We start from the raw sequence: 19,391 nt of genomic DNA, 5'->3' as shown, positions 1-19,391 counted from the left end.
TACTCGCTGGAGTTTAGAAGAATGAGAGGGGATGTGATTGAGATATGTAAAATACTAAAAAGGGATTGATAAAGTAAATGTAGGCCAAATGTTCCCCCTTCTAGAACAAGAGGTCACAGATATAGGTTGAGAGGCGGTAGATTTAAAACTTGAAATGAGGAGGCACTGCTACTCGCAGAGGGTGGTGAATTGGTTGAACTTGTTGCCCCATAGTGCGGTGGAGTCCGAATCATTAAATGGTTTCAAAAGACAGATAAATATATTTCTGATTTTTAAAAATGGGTTGAAGGGATATGGGGAACAGGTAGAAGGGTGGCTTTGAGACCAGGAAGAGATCAGCCATGATCTGATTGAATGGCGGAGCAGGCTCGAAGGGCTGAATTGTCTACTTCTGCTCCTAATTCCTATGTAAATAACTTGTAATAAAAATCTCTGAACAGATGCATTTTTTTTTCCTCTGACTGGGATGGATGGAGTTCCCACGCCTGTCTCCCCAGATTCAAGTTCAGAACGGGGCAAATATGAATTGGCCCAATTGAAAAGCGCAAGATCCCCACAGGATACACAGGAATTATGTGATAAATGTTGTTTGTGGGAGTCCTCTGGCTATGAGTTCCTGCTTGGGGTACTTGTGTAAACATATTCCAGTATGCAGTCATTTAGTTTTGGATGGGAGATGAAGGCTTGGCAAAAAAGAGCATGAGGCGTGACTGAAAACTACCTCTATGCAAAAGGAGTATCTTCAGGAAAGCAATTTAAAGATTTTTCTTTTAAACACAGTTTTAGTTGTAGGTGCTGTTTAACTTGGCTGATCGGCTGCTGCAGAAACAGGAGTCACTGGAGGTTGTGTCGGTTGCAGGGACTAACCATGACCCAGGAAAGCAAGAAAGTTCACGGCACTGGCTTCTACATCAGCATGTGTTTATACACTACTGCAGTGAGAATTTATCCAAGGAGAAAACTGATAAAATGGTCAGGCAATCTTTGGGGATCATTTGGGGGCAGCACGGTCGCACAAGTGGATAGCACAGTTGCTTCACAGCTTCAGGGTCCCGGGTTCGAATCCCCGCTGGGTCACTGTCTGTGCAGAGTCTGCACGTTCGGCCCGTGTCTGCGTGGGTTTCCTCTGGGTGCTCTGGTTTCCTCCCACAGTCCAAAGACACGCAGGTCAGGTGGATTGGCCATGATAAATTGCCCTCCGTGACCAAAATGGTTAGGAAGGGTTATTGGGTTACGGGAATAGGGTGGAAGTGAGGGCTTAAGTGGGTCGGTGCAGACTCGATGGGCCGAATGGCCTCTTTCTGCACTGTATTTTCTATGAATTTCTGATGACCCATTTTACACCATCCCACCCATGGGTCGCAACCCCTACTTTGAAAAACGCTGGTGTGGGATGTGGTGTCACTAAGTATATAGCTTGAGACAGAGTATTGCAGTAAGGAAGTGTAAGTGAGTTTGAGGGTAAAGTAGAAAAAAGTTGGGGCATTAATGCATATGAAATCTGTTCCATAATTTTATTTATAAAGCAGTTACAAATTTTATGTCGCGAGGAATTAAGGGCTACGGGGAGAATGCTGGTAGGTGGAGTTGAAATGCCCATCAGCCATGATTGAATGGCGGAGTGGACTCGATGGGCCGAATGGCCTTACTTCCACTCCTATGTCTTATGGTCTTAAATCCATGACAGTTTTTAAAATTTGGTATTCTCTCTTTCCTAATTGGTTAATATTATGATCTCTTACAAATGGCATGTTTTTCCAACTGGAAATTAATTTTCATGATTTTGGTACAATTTTCTATTTTTACGTTTACCTCCTTGTTAATGTTATGATCAAAATACAAAACTAGGTAAACAGTTATCAGCATGTTTGGAAAAAAATACATATTTAAGTTTGCTAGAAGCTTTCTGCCCTTTTTAAATAGCTTCTATATAGTTCATATAATTGTTTTTAAGAATTGTTCCACCTTTACCTAGAACACAAATGGTGGCTATAAATTGCCTTTTAAACATAGAACATACAGTGCAGAAGGAGACCATTCGGCCAATCAAGTCTTCACTGACCCAGTTAAGCCTTCACTTCCACCCCATCCCCATAACCCAATAACCCCATCTAACCTTTTTGGACACCAAGGGCAATTTAGCATGGCCAATTCACCTAACCTGCATGTCTTTGGATTGTGGGAGGAAACCGGAGAACCCGGCGGAAATCCACGCAGACACTGGCCGAACTTGCAGACTCCACATAGACAGTAACCCAGCAGGGAATGGAAACTGGGACCCTGGCGCTGTGAAGCCACAGTGCTAGCCACATGTGCTACCGTACTGCCCCGTGTGCTACTGTGCTGCCCTGATAAAGTTTCCTGATCACCTCATATAATGATCTTAAGGGTAGGTAGGATAGACTTTTTGCCTTTATTCGCAAAGTTTGTTTCCACAGATTCCCTGCTGCTAACAGGATAAATAGGGTTGTGATAAAATAAGAAATAGGAGCAGACGTATAATATATGGCCTGTTGAGCTTCTTCCACCATTCATGGAAACTATAGTTGATCTTTCGTTTCAATCCCACTTTTTTCACCTACTCCCCTATAGCTTGATTCCGAGTGATCAAAAAACTGACAATCTCATCCTGGAATGTCATAAGACCATAAGACATAGAAGCAGAATTAGGCCAGTTGGCCCATCGAGACTGCTCCGCCATTCAATCATGGCTATTATTTTCTCATCCCCATTCTCCTGTCTTCTCCCCAAAACCCCAAATCCCCTTATTAAAAAAGATATGCATTACATCTGTAAACTTCCTCTCTGATTTGGTTCTGATATTTTGGTTACACAGGAGTGGTGAAGTCTTTCTTCAATTGTACCTTGGTTAGACCGCATCTGGAGTACCGTGTGCAATTAACAGGAGGATATAATTGCCGTAGAGGGAATGGAATGAGGATTCACCAGACTTGTTCCAGGAGTGGCGGGATAAGAGAGATTGGGCATGTATAGTTTCTAAGAATGAGAGGTGACTTCTTTGAAACCTACAAAATACTTGAAGGCACAATGGTTGGCACTGCTGCTTCACAGCGCCCTGGTTTGATTCTAACCTGGGCTGACTGTGTGGAGTTTGCACATTCTTCCCGTGCCTGCAGGGTTTCCTCCCACGTGAATGACTATGATTTAGTGGCCATTACTGAAACATGGTTAAAGGATGGCCACGACTGGGAGTTAAATATCCAAGGGTATCAAACTATTTGGAAGGACAGAGTGGATGGTAAGGGAGGTGGTGTAGTTCTGTTATTTAAGGATGACATCCGGGTAGTAGTGAGGGATGACATCGGTGCTATGGAGGATAAGGTTGAATCTATTTGGGTGGAAATCAGGTATAGTAAGGCGAAAAAGTCACTAATAGCAGTAGTCTATAGGCCACCAAATAGTAACATTATGGTGGGGCAGGCAATAAATAAATAACTGATACACGTAGAAATGGTACAGCAGTTATCATGGGGGATTTTAATCTACATGTCAATTGGTTTGACCAGGTCAGTCAAGGCAGCCTTGGGGAGGAGTTTATCATAGAATTTACAGTGCCCCCACCCATCAATGACTGTGTTCCAGCAGATTTTAGTTCTGATTTACCCCCACCCCACCCTATAATCCTGAGCTGACCGTATTCACAGATGGGATGCTCACTTTGTCCAGCTGTCCAAATGCTCGAGCGGTGTACACCGAGAATGAACTCTTGTCGCGCCTGCCTTGAGCTGTTGACACAGTTCCAAGCTGTCAAATCCTCCTCCCCAACCCAAAGGTATATCAATTCCGCAACCCCTTTCCCCAGCTGTCAGCAGTTCCATCTCAAGGTGTCTGTTCCATTATATTTTCCCTGGAACTGGTGGTGGCATTCCACCAGACAGTCCCATGTTTGGGTCGAACAGAATGTGTCTGTTGCTGGATTTGTTGAATGTATCCGCGATAGTTTCCTAGAACCGTATGTAATGGAACCTACGAGGGAACAAGCGATCCTATATCTGGTCCTGTATAATGAGACAGGATTGATGAATGATCTCATAGTTAGGGATCCTCTCGGTAAGAGCGATCACAATATGGTGGAATTTAAAATAAAGATGGAGGGTGAGAAGGTAAAATCAAACACTAGTGTTTTGTGCTTAAACAAAGGAGATTAAAGAAGAGCTGGCTAAGCTAGACTGGGAGCAAAGACTTTATGGTGAAACAGTGGAGAACCTTCAAAGCAATTTTTCAGTGCTCAGCAAAGGTTTATACCAACAAAAAGGAAGGATGGTAGAAAGAAGGAAAATCGACCGTGGCTATCTAAGGAAATGAGGGAGAGTATCAAATTGAAGGATAAAGCATACAAAGTGGCAAAGATTAGTGGGAGACTAGAGGACTGGGAAAGCTTTAGGGAGTAACAGAAAGCTATTAAAAAAGTTATAAAGAAGAGTAAGATAGATTGAGAGTAAACGTGCTCAGAATATAAAAACATAGTAAAAGTTTCTACAAATATATAAAACAAAAAAGAGTGGCTGAGGTAAGTACTGGTTGTTTAGAGGATGAGAAGGGAGATTTAATAATGGGAGGTGAGGAAATGGCTGAGGAACTGAACAGGTTTTGGGGGTCGGTCTTCACAGTGGAAGACACAAATAACATGCCAGTGACTGATGGAAATGAGGCTATGATAGGTGAGGACCTTGAGAGGATTGTTTTCACTAAGGAGGTAGTGAAGACAAGTCTCCTGGCCCTGATGGAATGCTTCCCAGGGTATTAAAAGAGATGACTAGGGAAATTGCAAATGCACTCGTGATAATTTACCAAAATTCACTAGATGCTGGGGTGGTCCCGGCAGATTGGAAATTAGCAAACGTGACAGCACTGTTTAAAAAAGGAGGTAGGCAGAAAGCGGGTAATTATAGGCCAGTTGGTTTAACTTCGGTAGTAGGGAAGATGCTGGAATCTATCATCAAGGAAGAAATAGCGAGGCATTTGGATGGAAATTGTCTCATTGGACAGACGCAGCATGGGTTCATAAAGGGCAGATCATGCCTAACTAATTTAGTGGAATTTTTTGAGGACATTACCAGAGCAGTAGACGATGGGGAGCCAATGGATGTGGTATATCTGAATTTCCAGAAAGCTTTTGGCAAGATGCCACGAAAGGTTGCTGCATACGATAATGATGCATGGCATTAAGGGCAAAGTAGTAGCATGGATAGAGGATTGGTTAATTAATGGAAAGCAAAGAGTGGGGATTAATGGGTGTTTCTCTGGTTGGCAGTCATAGCTAGTGGTGTCCTACAAGTGGTATCAGTGTTGGGCCCACAATTGTTCGCAATTTACATAGATGATTGGAGTTTGCGACCAAGTGCAATGTGTCCCAAGTTTGCAGACGACACTAATACGAGTGGTAAAGCAAAAAGTGCAGAGGATACTGGAAGTTGCAGAGGGATTTGGATAGGTTAAGTGAATTGTCTAGGGTCTGGCAGATGGAATACAATGTTGACAAACGTGAGGTTATCCATTTTGGAAGGAATAACCGCAAAAGGGATTATTATTTAAATGATAAAATGTTAAAACATGCTGCTGTGCAGAGGGACCTGGGTGTGCTAGTACATGAGTTGCAAAAAGTTGGTTTACAGATGCCACATGATTAAGAAGGCGAATGGAGCTTTGTCCTTCATTGCAAGAGGGATGGAGTTTAAGACTAGGGAGGTTATGTTGCAATTGTATAAGGTGTTAGTGAGGCCACACCTGGAGTATTGTGTTCAGTTTTGGTCTCCTTGCATGAGAAAGGACGTGCTGGAGGATGTGCAGAGGAGATTCACTAGGTTAATGCCAGAGATTTAGGGGTTGGATTACGAGGAGAGATTGAATAGACTGGGACTATATCGTTGGAAGTTTGAAGGAAGTGGGGGGATCTTATCGAAATATATTAAATTATGAAGGGAATAGATAGGATAGATGCGGGCAGGTTGTTTCCACTGGTGGGTGAAAGCAGATCTAGGGGGCATAGCCTCAAAATATGGGGAAGTAGATTTAAGACTGAGCTTAGGAGCAATTTCTTTACCCAAAGGGTTGTGAATCTATGGAATTCCCTGGCCAATGAAGCAGTTGAGGCCCCTTCATTAAATGTTTTCAAGATAATAGTTTTTTGAAAAATAAAGGAATTGAGGGTTATGGTGTTCGGGTGGGAAAGTGGAGCTAAGTCCACAAAAGATCAGCCATGATCTCATTGAATGGCTGAGCAGGTTCGAAGGGCCAGATGGCCTACTCCTGCTCCTAGTTCTTATGTTATGTTCTTAGTCCAGAGATGTATAGGCTAGGTGAATTGGCCATGCTAAATTGCTCAGTGTCAAGGATGTGCAGCTTATGTTACGGTGGTTGGGGGGGGGGGGTCCTGGGTAAAGTGCTCTTTTTAAAAAAAATAATTTTTATTTTAATTTTTACAAAATATAAACATCTCAACTCTATTAACAAAACAACCGCGGTAACACCCCAAGAACAATGGGGGGGGGGGGTGGTCCTGGGTAAAGTGCTCTTTTTAAAAAAAATAATTTTTATTTTAATTTTTACAAAATATAAACATCTCAACTCTATTAACAAAACAACCGCGGTAACACCCCAAGAACAATACCCACCCAACTTCAACATATGTTCCTATGTTTTTGTAAATGTCCTGATGAGTGCAACAAGACAAAGCTTGAACGTGTTTTTCTTTCAATGATACTTACGTTCTGTACTACCATAGTAAAGATTCCAGCTTTATGTATTTTGGAAGGATCTACTTACTGTATGTAACCCACTGGGAAAGATTTAAGTTTAACCTATGATTACTTTTTGAGTTGTTTTTTTTTACCTTTATCAGGAAAACCTCTCTCTTGGGGATTCTATGAAAATGTTTCTTGGACTGGCGCAGAAACCATGGCACTCGTTGTGCAAATTCTATCTCCGACCTTGTGCTGTTGGAGCCAGCCAGGTCAATTGTGGTGAGTCAGACATAATTCTAGGATGCTGTTGTATCTCTATTTTAGTCCTTGTCTTTATCAGACCAGGTTATTTTGTTTAATAGACTGGATGACCATGAGTTATATCTATAGAATTATAATAGTTTAAAATTACATTGTAACAGTACATGATCAGCGTGTGAATTAAGTATCACAATTTAAACTTGTTGGTTAAAACAGCATTTATAAATGTGAATTAATTTTCACCTCTTCAATCCCATCATTGTGTTAATGTGTTCCTGTTTTGTTCTAGTCTGTAATTGGTAGTGTCTTTTTTCTTTGGTACAGAAACAGTTTTAAAATAGTTTTCAACTTTATAAAGGATTGACAGTGATGTATAAATGGCTCGTGTTTCAACTCAAAACAGCCAAATTCAATTGGGATCATTGTAAAACTTTAAGTGAAAACTATCTTTATCCCCTTCAAATATCCACTATAGTGCTCATAAAAACACTTTAGATGTGGATAATCCTCAAAGTAGTGCATGTTTGGGGATCAAACCATTAATGCAAAAGCATACTGATACTTCCCTGTACTGTCAATTTGTTTGAGGGTCAGGATTGCAAATGCTCACCATCACTAGTGGCCAGATATTAGGGCTAAGCAATCACATTATTTAGTGATGTATTTTAACGTTAAAAGGGTGCATTTATACCACAGGTTCGCAATGTAAGTCCAACGCGAGGGAGAAACATGGACTCACTTTAAATCTGGTTATTTTTTAACTGCTCTGCAATTGATGCAATTGGCAAAAGAACCAAAGGCAACATATGGAAACATTTTTTTTGCAAAACGTTATGATCACAAGCACACGGCTAGAAGCAGATTCACGATAACTTTCAAAAGAACGGAAGTGGACGAATTGGATAATTTTCAGGGTGCTGACATAGACTGATGGGCCGACTAGCCTCCTGTGCTGTTTCATTCTATGATGTTGTCTTGTTTTTTTTCCCCTGCAAAAATTTCTCTATATTTTCCCTGGGGAGCAGATAATTACAGACATGTTTAGCTTTAGTAAGATGTAGGTAATGGGAGGAGTCAGGGGCTGAAGCAGTCAGGTATGGAGTTTCAGTCCCTTTAAAGACTTGACTATGGACAGAGCTGCAGCTTTTCTCCAAACAATGTAGTTGAGATTTTACCTATGACTAGAACAGTTTCTGAAAAGGCTGACAAGTTAAACAGTAGTTTGTCACGGGCAAGAATTTGCAAGCTGGTTTCCTGAAGGATTTTGTTCTCAAAAGCAGTTTATCCAAGACATCTCTTAACAGCAAGTATTCCTGGGGCTACGAAATGTATTCAAAAGTGGATTTTGACTTACGATTGATTTTGCTTGAGCGGAGATAAAAGATAGCAGTTGGGAATTATCATTTCATTGTTAATTAATGTTTAACTATTTTCTTTATGATGAAGTTACTTTAAAGACTGTTATTAATAAAGTTACTCCTGGAGCGAAGTATACTTTCCTCAGTCTTACAATTGAAATAAAATATTGGGGGTTCTGTCCAGTATCCTAGCAGTTGTTGGGGTCTGGTCCAGGGTCTTAATAAACTAGCGGGATAAATGAGAGAACCAGTGGATGTAATATATTTTGGTTTTTAAACATTCAATAAGGTACCATACAAAATATTTTCGCACAAGGCTAAGGTTTATGGGATGGGATGTAATTTATTAGTGGGGATTGAAGATTGTTCAACAGAATACGGAGGATAGATTCTATGGATTGTTTTGGAATGATCCACAAGGATCAGTGCTTGGGCTTCTACTATTTATAACCTATCTTAATGATGTAGGTGAGGGAACTGAGTGCAATATATCCCAAAATTCTTCTGAAGATACAAAGGTAAGTGGGAAAGAAAGCTGAGATGGATGCAACGGTCAGAATTTTAACTCATGAACCCATCCCTTTTGGCATTGGCAGGGGATTAAAGCTCCGAAGCATGGGTAGGGAAAATGACATTCCTGCTCACTTCCAGTTTAACTCTGTGGATTTACAGAGATTGGGAAACTACATGGAACTATTGATAAGTAATTTCAATTAAGTGCCCAATGATTTAATCCAACATTTACTTTTAACACCCAGCACAAGGGTTTCCTGTGCTGTGTGAAACTCACCCGGGTAAACCAGGTGAAAGCAGCATGGGAAGAGCTTTTTTTAAAAACCTTTTATTCAGTCATTTATATCAACAAACAGAACAAATAAGAGCAAAAGTGAAATTGTACAACATAATAAATAATCAATGCCCACACCCTGTCCTGTCTTTCCCCTTATCTGCGACCCCCGCTGACATCTCAATCCTCCTTAAAGAAGTCAATGAACGAATTCCACCTCCGAACGAACCCATCGCCAGGTCACCCATCCACAACCCTCTGCTTTCGCCGGCTCCAAATTCCTCCACCCAAGCAAAGTCCGTCTCTGGGCTATCAGGAAGGCAAAGGCCAAGACATCGGCCTCTCTCGCCTTGCACCCCCTTCCCCTGGACACCCGGCTCTTCCGACGCCCCAAATGTCACTACCTCTGGACTCTGGGCCACCTTTACCTCCCAACACCTTGGACATTAAGTCCAAGAACCCCCTCTGTTTCAGACATGTCCTAGACATGTGGACATGATTCGTGGGCCTCCCGCGCGCCGCCCACATGTTCTTCACACCCCGCAAGAGCATATTCATTCTTGCTGCCATCATATGTTTTCCCTGTGGTAAACTGAATAAGACTGAGCCTTGCACACGACGCATTCACCATCTGCAGGGCCTCCTCCCACTTCAGTTTAATGTCTCCCATCAGCTTCTTGTAGACCTCTGACACCTTCTCCTACCCCCTCCCTCGACAACACCTAATCTTGCAGCCCGGGTGGCAACCCGGAAAGGGAAGGCACGTTCCTCAAAGTCCTGGACCTGCAAGACCCTAAAACCAATGTCCTGAGCAATTTGTGTTCCTCCCCTATGTCCTCCAATTTCACAAAGCTGCCCCCTACGAACAGGTCCCCTAATTGCCTCCACACTGTCCCCATAACCTCAAAGCTAGCAACACAATTGGGTTCACGGAGTACCTGGCTGCAAGAATGGCAGAGGCACTGTGAACAATGCCCTTAAGCTCATTTTCCGACAAGAAGCCACCTCCATCTGCCCCCATATCGACCCCTCCCCTGCCACCCATTTCTTTTTTAAAAAATTTAGAGTACCCAATTCATTTTTGTTATAATTAAGGGGCAATTTAGCATGGGCATTCCACCTACCCTGCACATCTTTGGGTTGTGGGGGCAAAACTCATGCAAACACGGGGAGAATGTGCAAACTCCGCATGGGCAATCACCCAGAGCTGGGATTGAACCTAGGACCCTGCCCCCATACGCTCTGTAAACCCCTTCAGCTCCATCGCCACAACAACACCTTCCCTGACCTCGGGCTTAACCGTTCCAAGCTTGGCTCAATGACTGTGTAAAAAATTTCCATTTCGTGTTCCCCAGCACCCGCCTCTAACTCCACATCATCCCAATTTGGTGCATAAACATTTACCAGGACCACTGGCATTCCCTTCCAGTTTCACACCAACCATCACAATGTTGCCCACTTCAAACGCCATCCATTTATTCACCATCACCGCTGCCCCCCATATCATCTTGTCCAGTCCCAAGTGAAACTCCTGCCCTACCCATCCTTTCCTCAGCCTTGCCTGATCCCCAATCTTTAAATGCGTTTATTGTAAAAAAAAAAGCCACATCCGCCTTTAGACTCCTCAGGTGTGCGAGTACACGTGACCGTTTGACCGGCCCATTCGGTCCCCTCACCTTCCACGTGACCTGCCCTGGGGCCCCAATCAACCATATCCCTTTTTGGGTCGGCCCGTGTCACACGACCCTCTAGGCCCTCCCTCTGATGTCCAACCACGCCCTTGTCACCATCCCTCCCTTCCCCAAACAAAACTGCACCAACTACCTGACTATCTCCCACTATGGGGGATGGGAACCTATGCAAGGAGTCCGAGAAAGAGGGAGCAAGGACAAAAGCAAAAGGTAGAAAAGTGATAGGTGGAGAAACCAAGGGCAAAATTCAAACGGGGCAATAGAGAAAAATATTGGGAGCAAGACAAACATTGTGAAAAAGACAAACTTAAAGGCTCTGCCTTAATGCATGGAGCATTTGCAATAAAGTGGATGAACTAATCGCGCAGATAGATATAAATGGGTATGATATAATTGGAATTACGGAGACGTGGCTGCAGGTTGAACTGGGATGGGAACTGAATGTCCAAGGGTTTTCAGTATTTAGGAAGGACAGGCATAACAGGAAAGGTGGAGGCATGGCATTGCTGGTTAAAGAGGAAATTAACACAGTAGTGAGAAAGGATATTAGCTTTGACAATGTGGAATCTGTATGGGTAGAGTTGAGAAATACCAAGGGACAAAAAACATTAGTGGGTGTCATATATAGACCCCCAAACCGCAGCGGTGAGGTTGGGAATGGCAATAAACAAGAAATTAGAGATGCATGTAACGAGGCAATATCGGTGATCATGGGTGACTTTAATCTTCACAGATTGGGGAAATCAAATTAGCCACAATGCCGCAGAGGAGGAATTCCTGGAGTGTATATGGGATGGTTGTCTTGACCAATATGTGGCACAACCAACTAGAGAGCAGGCCATCTGGGTACTGTGTAATGAGAAGGGAGTTACTGAAAATCTGGCTGTACGAGACTCCTTGGGAATGAGCAACCATAACATGATAGAATTTTTTATCAAGTTGGAGAGTGAAGTAGTTGATTCGGAGACTTAAGGTGCTGAATCTTAATAAAGGGAACTATGAAGATACGAGGAGTGAGTTGGCCTTGATAGATTGGAGGGGGGGGGGGAGAGAGTTAATAAAGGGATGACAAAGGTAAACATTCAAGAAACTCATGGGGGAACTACAGCAACTGTTCATTCCTGTCTGGCGCAAAAGCAAAGGGGGTAAGAGGGCCAGTCCATGGCTTATGAAGGAAATTAGAAATAGTATCTGATAAAGGAAGAAGCATACAGATTGGCCAAGAAAAATTATAAGTCTGAGGATTGGGAACAGTTTAGAATTAACCAAAGAAGGGCGAAGGAATTGATTAAGAAGAGGAAAGTATAATACAAAATGAAGCTTGCAGGGAACATAAAGACTGACACCAAGAGTTTCTATTGATATGTGAAGAGAAAGAGATTGGTAAAGAGAAATGTAGGCCCCCTACAGACAGAAACAGGGGTACGCATAATAAGGAACAAAGAAATGGCAGAGCAATTGAATACATACTTTGGTTCTGCCGTCATAAAAGAAGACACAAATCCGATATCAGAAACGTTGGAGAATGCAAGGTTTAGCGAGAGGAAGAACTGAGGGAGATCGACATTAGTAGAGACATGGTGATGGGATTCAAGGTGGATAAATCCCCAGGGCCTGAGAATCTGCATTCCCAGAGTGCTTAAGGAGGTGGCTCTGGAAATAGTTGGATGCATTGGTGGTCATCTTCCAGGATTCTGTAGACTCTGGAACTGTCCCTGCAGATTGGAGGGTAGCTCACGTCACTCCGATAGTCAAAAGTGAGGTAGAGAGAAAGCAGGAAATTATAGACCAGGAAGTCTAACATCGGTAGTGGGGAAAATGCTAGAATCCATTATCAATGACTTTATAGCGGAACATTTGGAAAGCAGTGGAAGGATCAGTCAGAGTCGGCATGGATTAATGAAGGGAAAATCATGCTTGACAAATCTGTTGGAATTCTTTGAAGATGTAACCAGTACAATTGACAAGGGGGAGCCAGTGGTATATTTGGGCTTTCGGAACGTGTTTGACAAAGTCCCGCATAAGATTATTGTGCAAAAATGGGGCGCATGGGATTGGCGAAAATGTATTGAGGTGGATAGAAAACTGGTTGGCAAACAGAGTCTCGGTTGTTGTGGCAAGGCCCAAACAACATAACGGTCTACAAAGTGACGCCGCACAGTATCTCCGGCAGCAGCGCACCCCTCCCCGATGAACTCGATGCATTCTATGCTCGGTTCGAGCAGGAAACCGACAATCCGCTGTCTAGTTCCCCAGCAGCCCATAACTCACCCATACCCACCATCACAACTTCCGAAGTCAGATTGGCCTTCTTGAAAGTGAACCCTCGGAAGGCGACGGGCCCGGACGGGTTCCCTGGTCGTGCACTGGGAGCCTGCGTGGACCAGCTGCCAGATGAGTTCGCGGACATCTTTTAACCTGTCCCTACTTCACTCCGAGGTCCCCACCTACTTCAAGAAGACCACCATCATATCGATGCCAAAGAAGAACCAGGCAACGTGCCTCAATGACTACTGTCCGGTGGCCCTGACTTCAGTCGTAATGAAGTGCTTGGAGAGGTTGGTCATGAAGTGCATCACCTCCATACTCCCAGAGCACCTTGATCCATTGCAATTCGCATACCACCGCAACCGGTCCACAGCAGACGCAATTTCCCTGGCCCTACACTCATGCCTAGAGCATCTCGATAACAAGGACTCCTACATCAGACTCCTATATATTGATTACAGCTCCGCCTTCAACACCATAATCCCAGCCAAGCTCATTTCAAAGCTCCAAAACCAAGGACTTGGCTCCTCACTCTGCAACTGGATCCTCGACTTTCTGACCCACAGACCATGATCAGTAAGAGTAAACAAGAACACCTCCTCCACAATAGTCCTCAATACCAGGGCCCCATAAGGCTGCGTACTTAGCCCCCTACTCTACTCCCAGTACACACACTACTGCGTGGCAAAATTTGGTTCGGACCTCGAACAGCGACGAGCCAGAATACAGAAGGGAGATAGAGAACCTCGTGGAGTGGTGCAGCGACAACAATCTCTCCCTCAATGCCAGCAAAACTAAAGAGCTGGTCATTGACTTCAGGAAGCAAAGTACTGTACACACCCCTGCCAGCATCAACGGAGCCGAGGTGGAGATGGTTAGCAGTTTCAAATTCCATGGGGTACACAATCACCAAAAATCTGTCCCGGTCCACCCATGTCGACGCTACCACCAAGAAAGCACAACAGCGCCTATACTTCCTCAGGAAATTAAGGAAATTCGGCATGCCCACATTAACTCATCAACTTTTACAGATGCACCATAGAAAGCATCCTATCTGGCTGCATCACAGCCTGGTATGGCAACTGCTCGGCCCAGGACCGCAAGAAACTTCAGAGAGTCGTGAACACAGCTCAGTCCATCTCACAAACCTGCTTCCCATCCATTTACTCCATCTACACCCCTCGCTGCCTGGGGAAAGCAGACAGCATAATCAAAGACCCCTCCCACCCAGCTTACTCACGCTTCAAACTTCCATCGGGCAGGAGATACAGAAGTCTGAGAACACGCACGAACAGACTCAAAAACAGCTGCTTCCCCGCTGTTACCAGACTCCTGAACGACCTCTTATGGACTGACCTCATTAACACTACACCCCTGTCTGCTTCACCCGATGCCGGTGTTTATGTAGGTACATTGTGTACCTTGTGTTGCCCTATTTATTTTCTTTTATTTCCTTTTCTTTTCATGTACTTAATGATCTGTTGAGCTGCTCACAGAAGAATACTTTTCACTGTACCTGGGTACGTGACAATAAATCCAATCCAGAGAGGAAACAGAGTAGGGATTAATGGATCCTTTTCAAATTGGCAGGCAGTAACTAGTGGGGTACCACAGGGTTCAGTGCTGGGACACCAGCTACTCGTTCCCCTGTGCAGTCCAAAACTCCAAAAATGAGCATCTCATTTGTTCATTCACAATATATATTAATGATTTGGATGAGGAAATAAAATGTAACATCTCAAAGTTTGCAGATGATAGGAAGTTAGGTGGGAGGGTGAATTGTGACGAGGATGCAGGGATCCTACAGCAAGATCTGGACCGGTTGGGCGAGTGGGCAAATCAATGGCAGATGCAATATAATTTGGATAAGTGTGCGGTTATTCACTTTGGAAGCAAAAACAGGAAGGCAGATTACTACTTGAATGGTTGTAAATTGGGAGAGGGGAGTGTGCAGCGAGACGTGGGTCTCCTTGTGCACCATTCGCTGAAGATAAGCATGCAGGTGCAGCAGGCGGTAAAGAAGGCTGACGGTATGTTGGCCTTCATTGTGAGATATTTCGAGTATAGAAGCAGGGATGTGTTGCTGCAATTGTACAGGGCCTTGGTGAGGCCACACTTGGGAGTATTGTGTGCAGTTTTGGTCTCCTTTTCTGAGGAAGGATGTTCTTGCTCTCGAGGGAGTGCAGCGAAGGTTTACCAGACTGATTCCACGGATGGTGGGACTGTCATATGAGGAGAGATTGACTAGGTTGTGGTTGTTCTCGCTGGAGTTCAGAAGAATGAGGGGTGATCTCAGAGACTTATAAAATTCTAACCGGACTATAAAATTCGAACAGGACTAGATGGGGTAAATACAGGGAAGATGTTATCCATGATGGGTGTGTCCAGAACCAGGGGTCACAGTCTCAGGATTCCGGGTAAACCATTTCTGACAGAGATAAGGAGACATTTCTTCACCCAAAGAGTGGTGAGCCTGTGGAATTCATTACCACAGGAAGTAGTTGATGCTAAAACTTTGAATATATTCAAGAGGCGGCTGGATATAGCACTTGGGGAGAATGGGATCAAAGGCTATCGGGAGAAAGCAGGATTTTTGAGTTGGATGACCAGCCATGATTGTGATGAACTAGGGGCTTTTCACAGTAACTTCATTGAAGCCTACCTGTGACAATAAATGAATATTATGTTATATTATGGCGGAGCAGGCTCGAAGGTCAAAAGGCCTCCTCCTGCTCCTATCCTCTGTGTATCTATGTGCCCGTTAACTAGCCCGCCCAGCTAGGATGCCCCCCCCCCCGGTGCATATCCGCACTCCCTCAAGTAACAAAGAAACAGAAAAGATGCACTCGCCCTTGATGCTCCCTATGCACCCTGCTGCAAACCCACCAAAACATTTCAAAGGAGAAAAAACCCTCCAAAAACAACCAAAAGAAAACACCTCCTTCCACCTCCTCAAAAGTTCAATGTCGTCCTCATCCTGCCAGTCCATTGAGCCCTCAATAGTCTCCCCTGTAGTACCAAAATAGTGTTCTCGATTCTGGAAAGTCACCCAGAGGTGGGCCGGTACAGAACTCCATGCGTCACCCCTTTCTTAATGAGGGCAGCTTTGACCCAGTTAAATGCGGTACCATCTTCGCTAGTTCTGCACCCAGGCCTTGGTACACCTGAAACACTCTCCCCTCCCAGGTGCACTTCTTTGTCTGCTTTACCCACCGACTAATCTCCTCTTTGTCCAAGAAGCGACAAAACTGCGCTCCCATCGCCCTTCGGTGGCACGCCCGTCTGTGGCCTTCTCATCAGCAGCCTGTGCGCTCAGTCGATCTCCATAGGCTGGGCAAAGGCCCCTCCCCCATCTTTTCCAACATTTTGGCCACATACGTGCCGGCCTCTGCTCCTTCGATGACTTCGGGCATCCCCATGATCTGCAAATTTTGCCTTGTGGAGCAGTTTTCCACATCCTCCATCTTCTCCTTCAGCCTCTTTTGGGTCTCCTGCATCACCCCCACCTCGCCCACCTCTGCTGGCTGAACTTCAGTTAAGAAGTCCGCCAGGGATTACCAGTGGTGGCACATTTGGTGGCTCCAATGTGTGAGTGGTCGCACATTTGGTGGCTCCTGCTCATGGTGGAATTTGCGGACCTTTCCCCCGGCTAATGGGTGGATTTGCTGATTTTTAAAGAAAGGGTGCAGGAGGAGTGGTAGGAGAGAGTGTCCTTTCGGTATATGGATTTGTGGACCAGAAGTGACAGGAAAAAAAAAAGCGAACAGTTGGAGATTGCTGGAATTGTGCCTGTGACACAGGTGAAGATGGTGGCGGGTCAGGGTCCAATCCTACCCTCTCCATGGTCGATGGAGCAGCTGGTGGACTTCCTTAACAAGGTTCATCCAGTAGAGGAAGGAGAATTTGAAGGACCTGGCTAGGGTGAACCCGCTTAAAGGTGGGGATCGATCGCATGGAGACTAGGCTGGAGGCCCAGAGCCAGTTAATGCAGAAGGTGGTAGAGACAGTGGGCGAGCACGAGTAGCAGCTTGTATCGATGGCAGCGGAGATGGGGATGATGTGGGATCAACCGAGGGGGCTGCAGGAGAAAGTGGAGGACCTGGAGAATTTGTCTCGCAGGCACAATCAGAGTCATGGGACTGCCGGAGGGCAGCGAGGGAGCGGATGCCGGCACATATGTTGCTTGATAGTTTGAGAAGCTGCTGGGTCGAGAAGCTGCTGGGTGAGGGGGCATTTGTATGGCCCTTGGAATTGGACCAGGCGCACAGGACGCTGATGAGGAAGCCGCAGGGGAACGAGCCGCCGAGAGCAATGGTGGTGCGTCTGCGGACCCTGAGGTGGGCCAGGCAGTTTCATAGAATTTACAGTGCAGAAGGAGGCCATTCGGCCCATCGAGTCTGCACCGGCTCTTGGAAAGAGCACCCCACCCACGGTCAACACCGCCACCCTATCCCCATAACCCAGTAACCCCACCCAACACTAAGGGCAATTTTGGACATTAAGGGAAATTTATCATGGCCAATCCACCTAACCTGCACATCTTTGGACTGTGGGAGGAAACCGGAGCACCCGGAGGAAACCCACGCACACACGGGGAGGATGTGCAGACTCCGCACAGACAGTGACCCAAGCCAGAATCAAACCTGGGACCCTGGAGCTGTGAAGCAGTTGTGCTATCCACAATGCTACCGTGCTGCCCCAGTTGAGGTGCTGTACCTGGGAGCCAGCTGCGAGTATACCAGGATCTGGGTGCGGAGTTGGCTAAGAAAAGAGGGGGCTTCAACAAAGTGAAGGTGGCCCTCTTTAAGAAGGTGGTGAAGTTTGGCATGCTGACCCACCGCGCCTGTGGGTTACTTAGGGTCGGGAGCTGTACTTCGGGACGCCTGACGAGGTGATGGAATTTGTCAGACAATGAACTGGCAGGCAAAGGAGGGCACTGAACTTCGGAGATGTTCTCTTTCTGTTCCTTTGGATTTGTTTGGGATATTTTTGTATTGTGTTTGGGGCCATTGGTCTGTGTTTGTTTTGGTGGGGGATGGTGGGTTGCTTTTTTCTTTATGTTCGGGGGGGGGGGGGGGGTGCTGTTAAGTTTGCACTGTGATAGTGTTGAGTGGCAGTGTGGGATGCTAGGCGCCGTAGGTGGGAGCTACCAGGCTAGCTGGGCGGGCTAGTTCATGGAAGCGCAGTGGGGGGTGAGCAGGCTGATCACTTGGAACGTGCGAGGGTTGAATGGGCCGGTCAAGAGGGCCCACGTGTTCACACATTTTAAAAGTCTAAAGTCGGACGTAGCTCTGTTACAGGAGATGCATCTGAAGGTGGTGCATCAGACTAGGTTGAGGAAAGAGTGGGTTGGGCAGGTATTCCATTCGAGATTAGACTCTAAAACGAGGGGGAGGGTGGCAATTTTGATTTAATAAATGGGTGGCTTTCGAAGTGGGCAGCATAGTCGCTAATTGGGGGGAGATAAGTGATGGTCAATGAGAAATTGGAGGGGATGCCAGTGAATATTTATGCTCTCAACTGGGACGATATTGAGTTTGAGGTGGTGTTGGGGAAGATCCCCAAAATGTACTCGCATCGGCTAATGATGGGAGCTTTTCATACGGTTTTAGACCCAGGGCTGGGTCGGTTGAGTTTGAGGTCGGGGAGGGTGTTGGCTTTAACAAAGGAGTTAAGGGGGTTTATGGAGCACATTGGGGGGTGGGGTTGTATCCGTGGAGGTTTGGGAAGCCGAAGGCAAAGAATTTTCGTTCTTCTCGCGTGCACAGGGTGTACTCCCGAATTGATTTTTTTCGTCCTACATAGGACGTTGTTGATGGAGGCAGTTGATGTGGAGTATTCAACGATAGTGGTGTAGGATCTTGCTCTGCATTGGGTGAACTTGAGTGAATAAGGATGGGGGCCAGCTCCCTCCATGGAGGTTTTGGTGGCCACGTTGCAGGAAGCATTGAAGGTAGCGGTGAGAAGGGAGTTTATTTTGAAAAGGGCACACTGAGAAGGCAGAGCGGGTGGATATGGAAAGGCTAGTGGAGGAGATTCTGCAAGTGGACAGGAGGTACTCTTGAACTCTCGGAGACGGGGCTGTTGAGGGTGCGCAACCTCACAGACCATTGTTTGCAACAAACTACCCAGCCTTCAGAACAGCGACCACAGCACCACACAACCCTGCCATGGCAGTCTCTACAAGACGTGCCAGATCATCGACATGGGTACCACCATTACACGTGAGAACACCACCCACCAGGTACGCAGTACATACTGGACTTGTGAAATCCTACCAACTGTCCTGGCTTGAGACAATTTACACCTCTTTAACCTGTGA

The 19,391-nt window shown here is 45.5% G+C and overlaps 1 protein-coding gene across 3 annotated transcripts in view; it reads left to right on the top strand.

The window, feature by feature from the left end:
- slc30a9 (solute carrier family 30 member 9) overlaps window positions 1-19,391 on the top strand; it is a 191,296-nt gene that overhangs the window by 16,348 nt on the left and 155,557 nt on the right. For all 3 annotated transcript variants that reach the window (XM_038791311.1, XM_038791312.1, XM_038791310.1), the window contains exon 2: window positions 6,863-6,983. In XM_038791311.1, coding sequence (XP_038647239.1) covers window positions 6,887-6,983 — 97 coding nt within the window. In that variant the 5' untranslated portion in view covers window positions 6,863-6,886. The remainder of the gene's footprint in view (window positions 1-6,862; window positions 6,984-19,391) is intronic.

The sequence above is a fragment of the Scyliorhinus canicula genome, chromosome 3 (assembly GCF_902713615.1).
Source record: "Scyliorhinus canicula chromosome 3, sScyCan1.1, whole genome shotgun sequence".
NCBI classification, from domain to species: Eukaryota; Metazoa; Chordata; class Chondrichthyes; order Carcharhiniformes; family Scyliorhinidae; genus Scyliorhinus; species Scyliorhinus canicula.
Note: the sequence above shows the minus strand (reverse complement) of the source record. Positions and strands in the feature narration are given on the sequence as shown.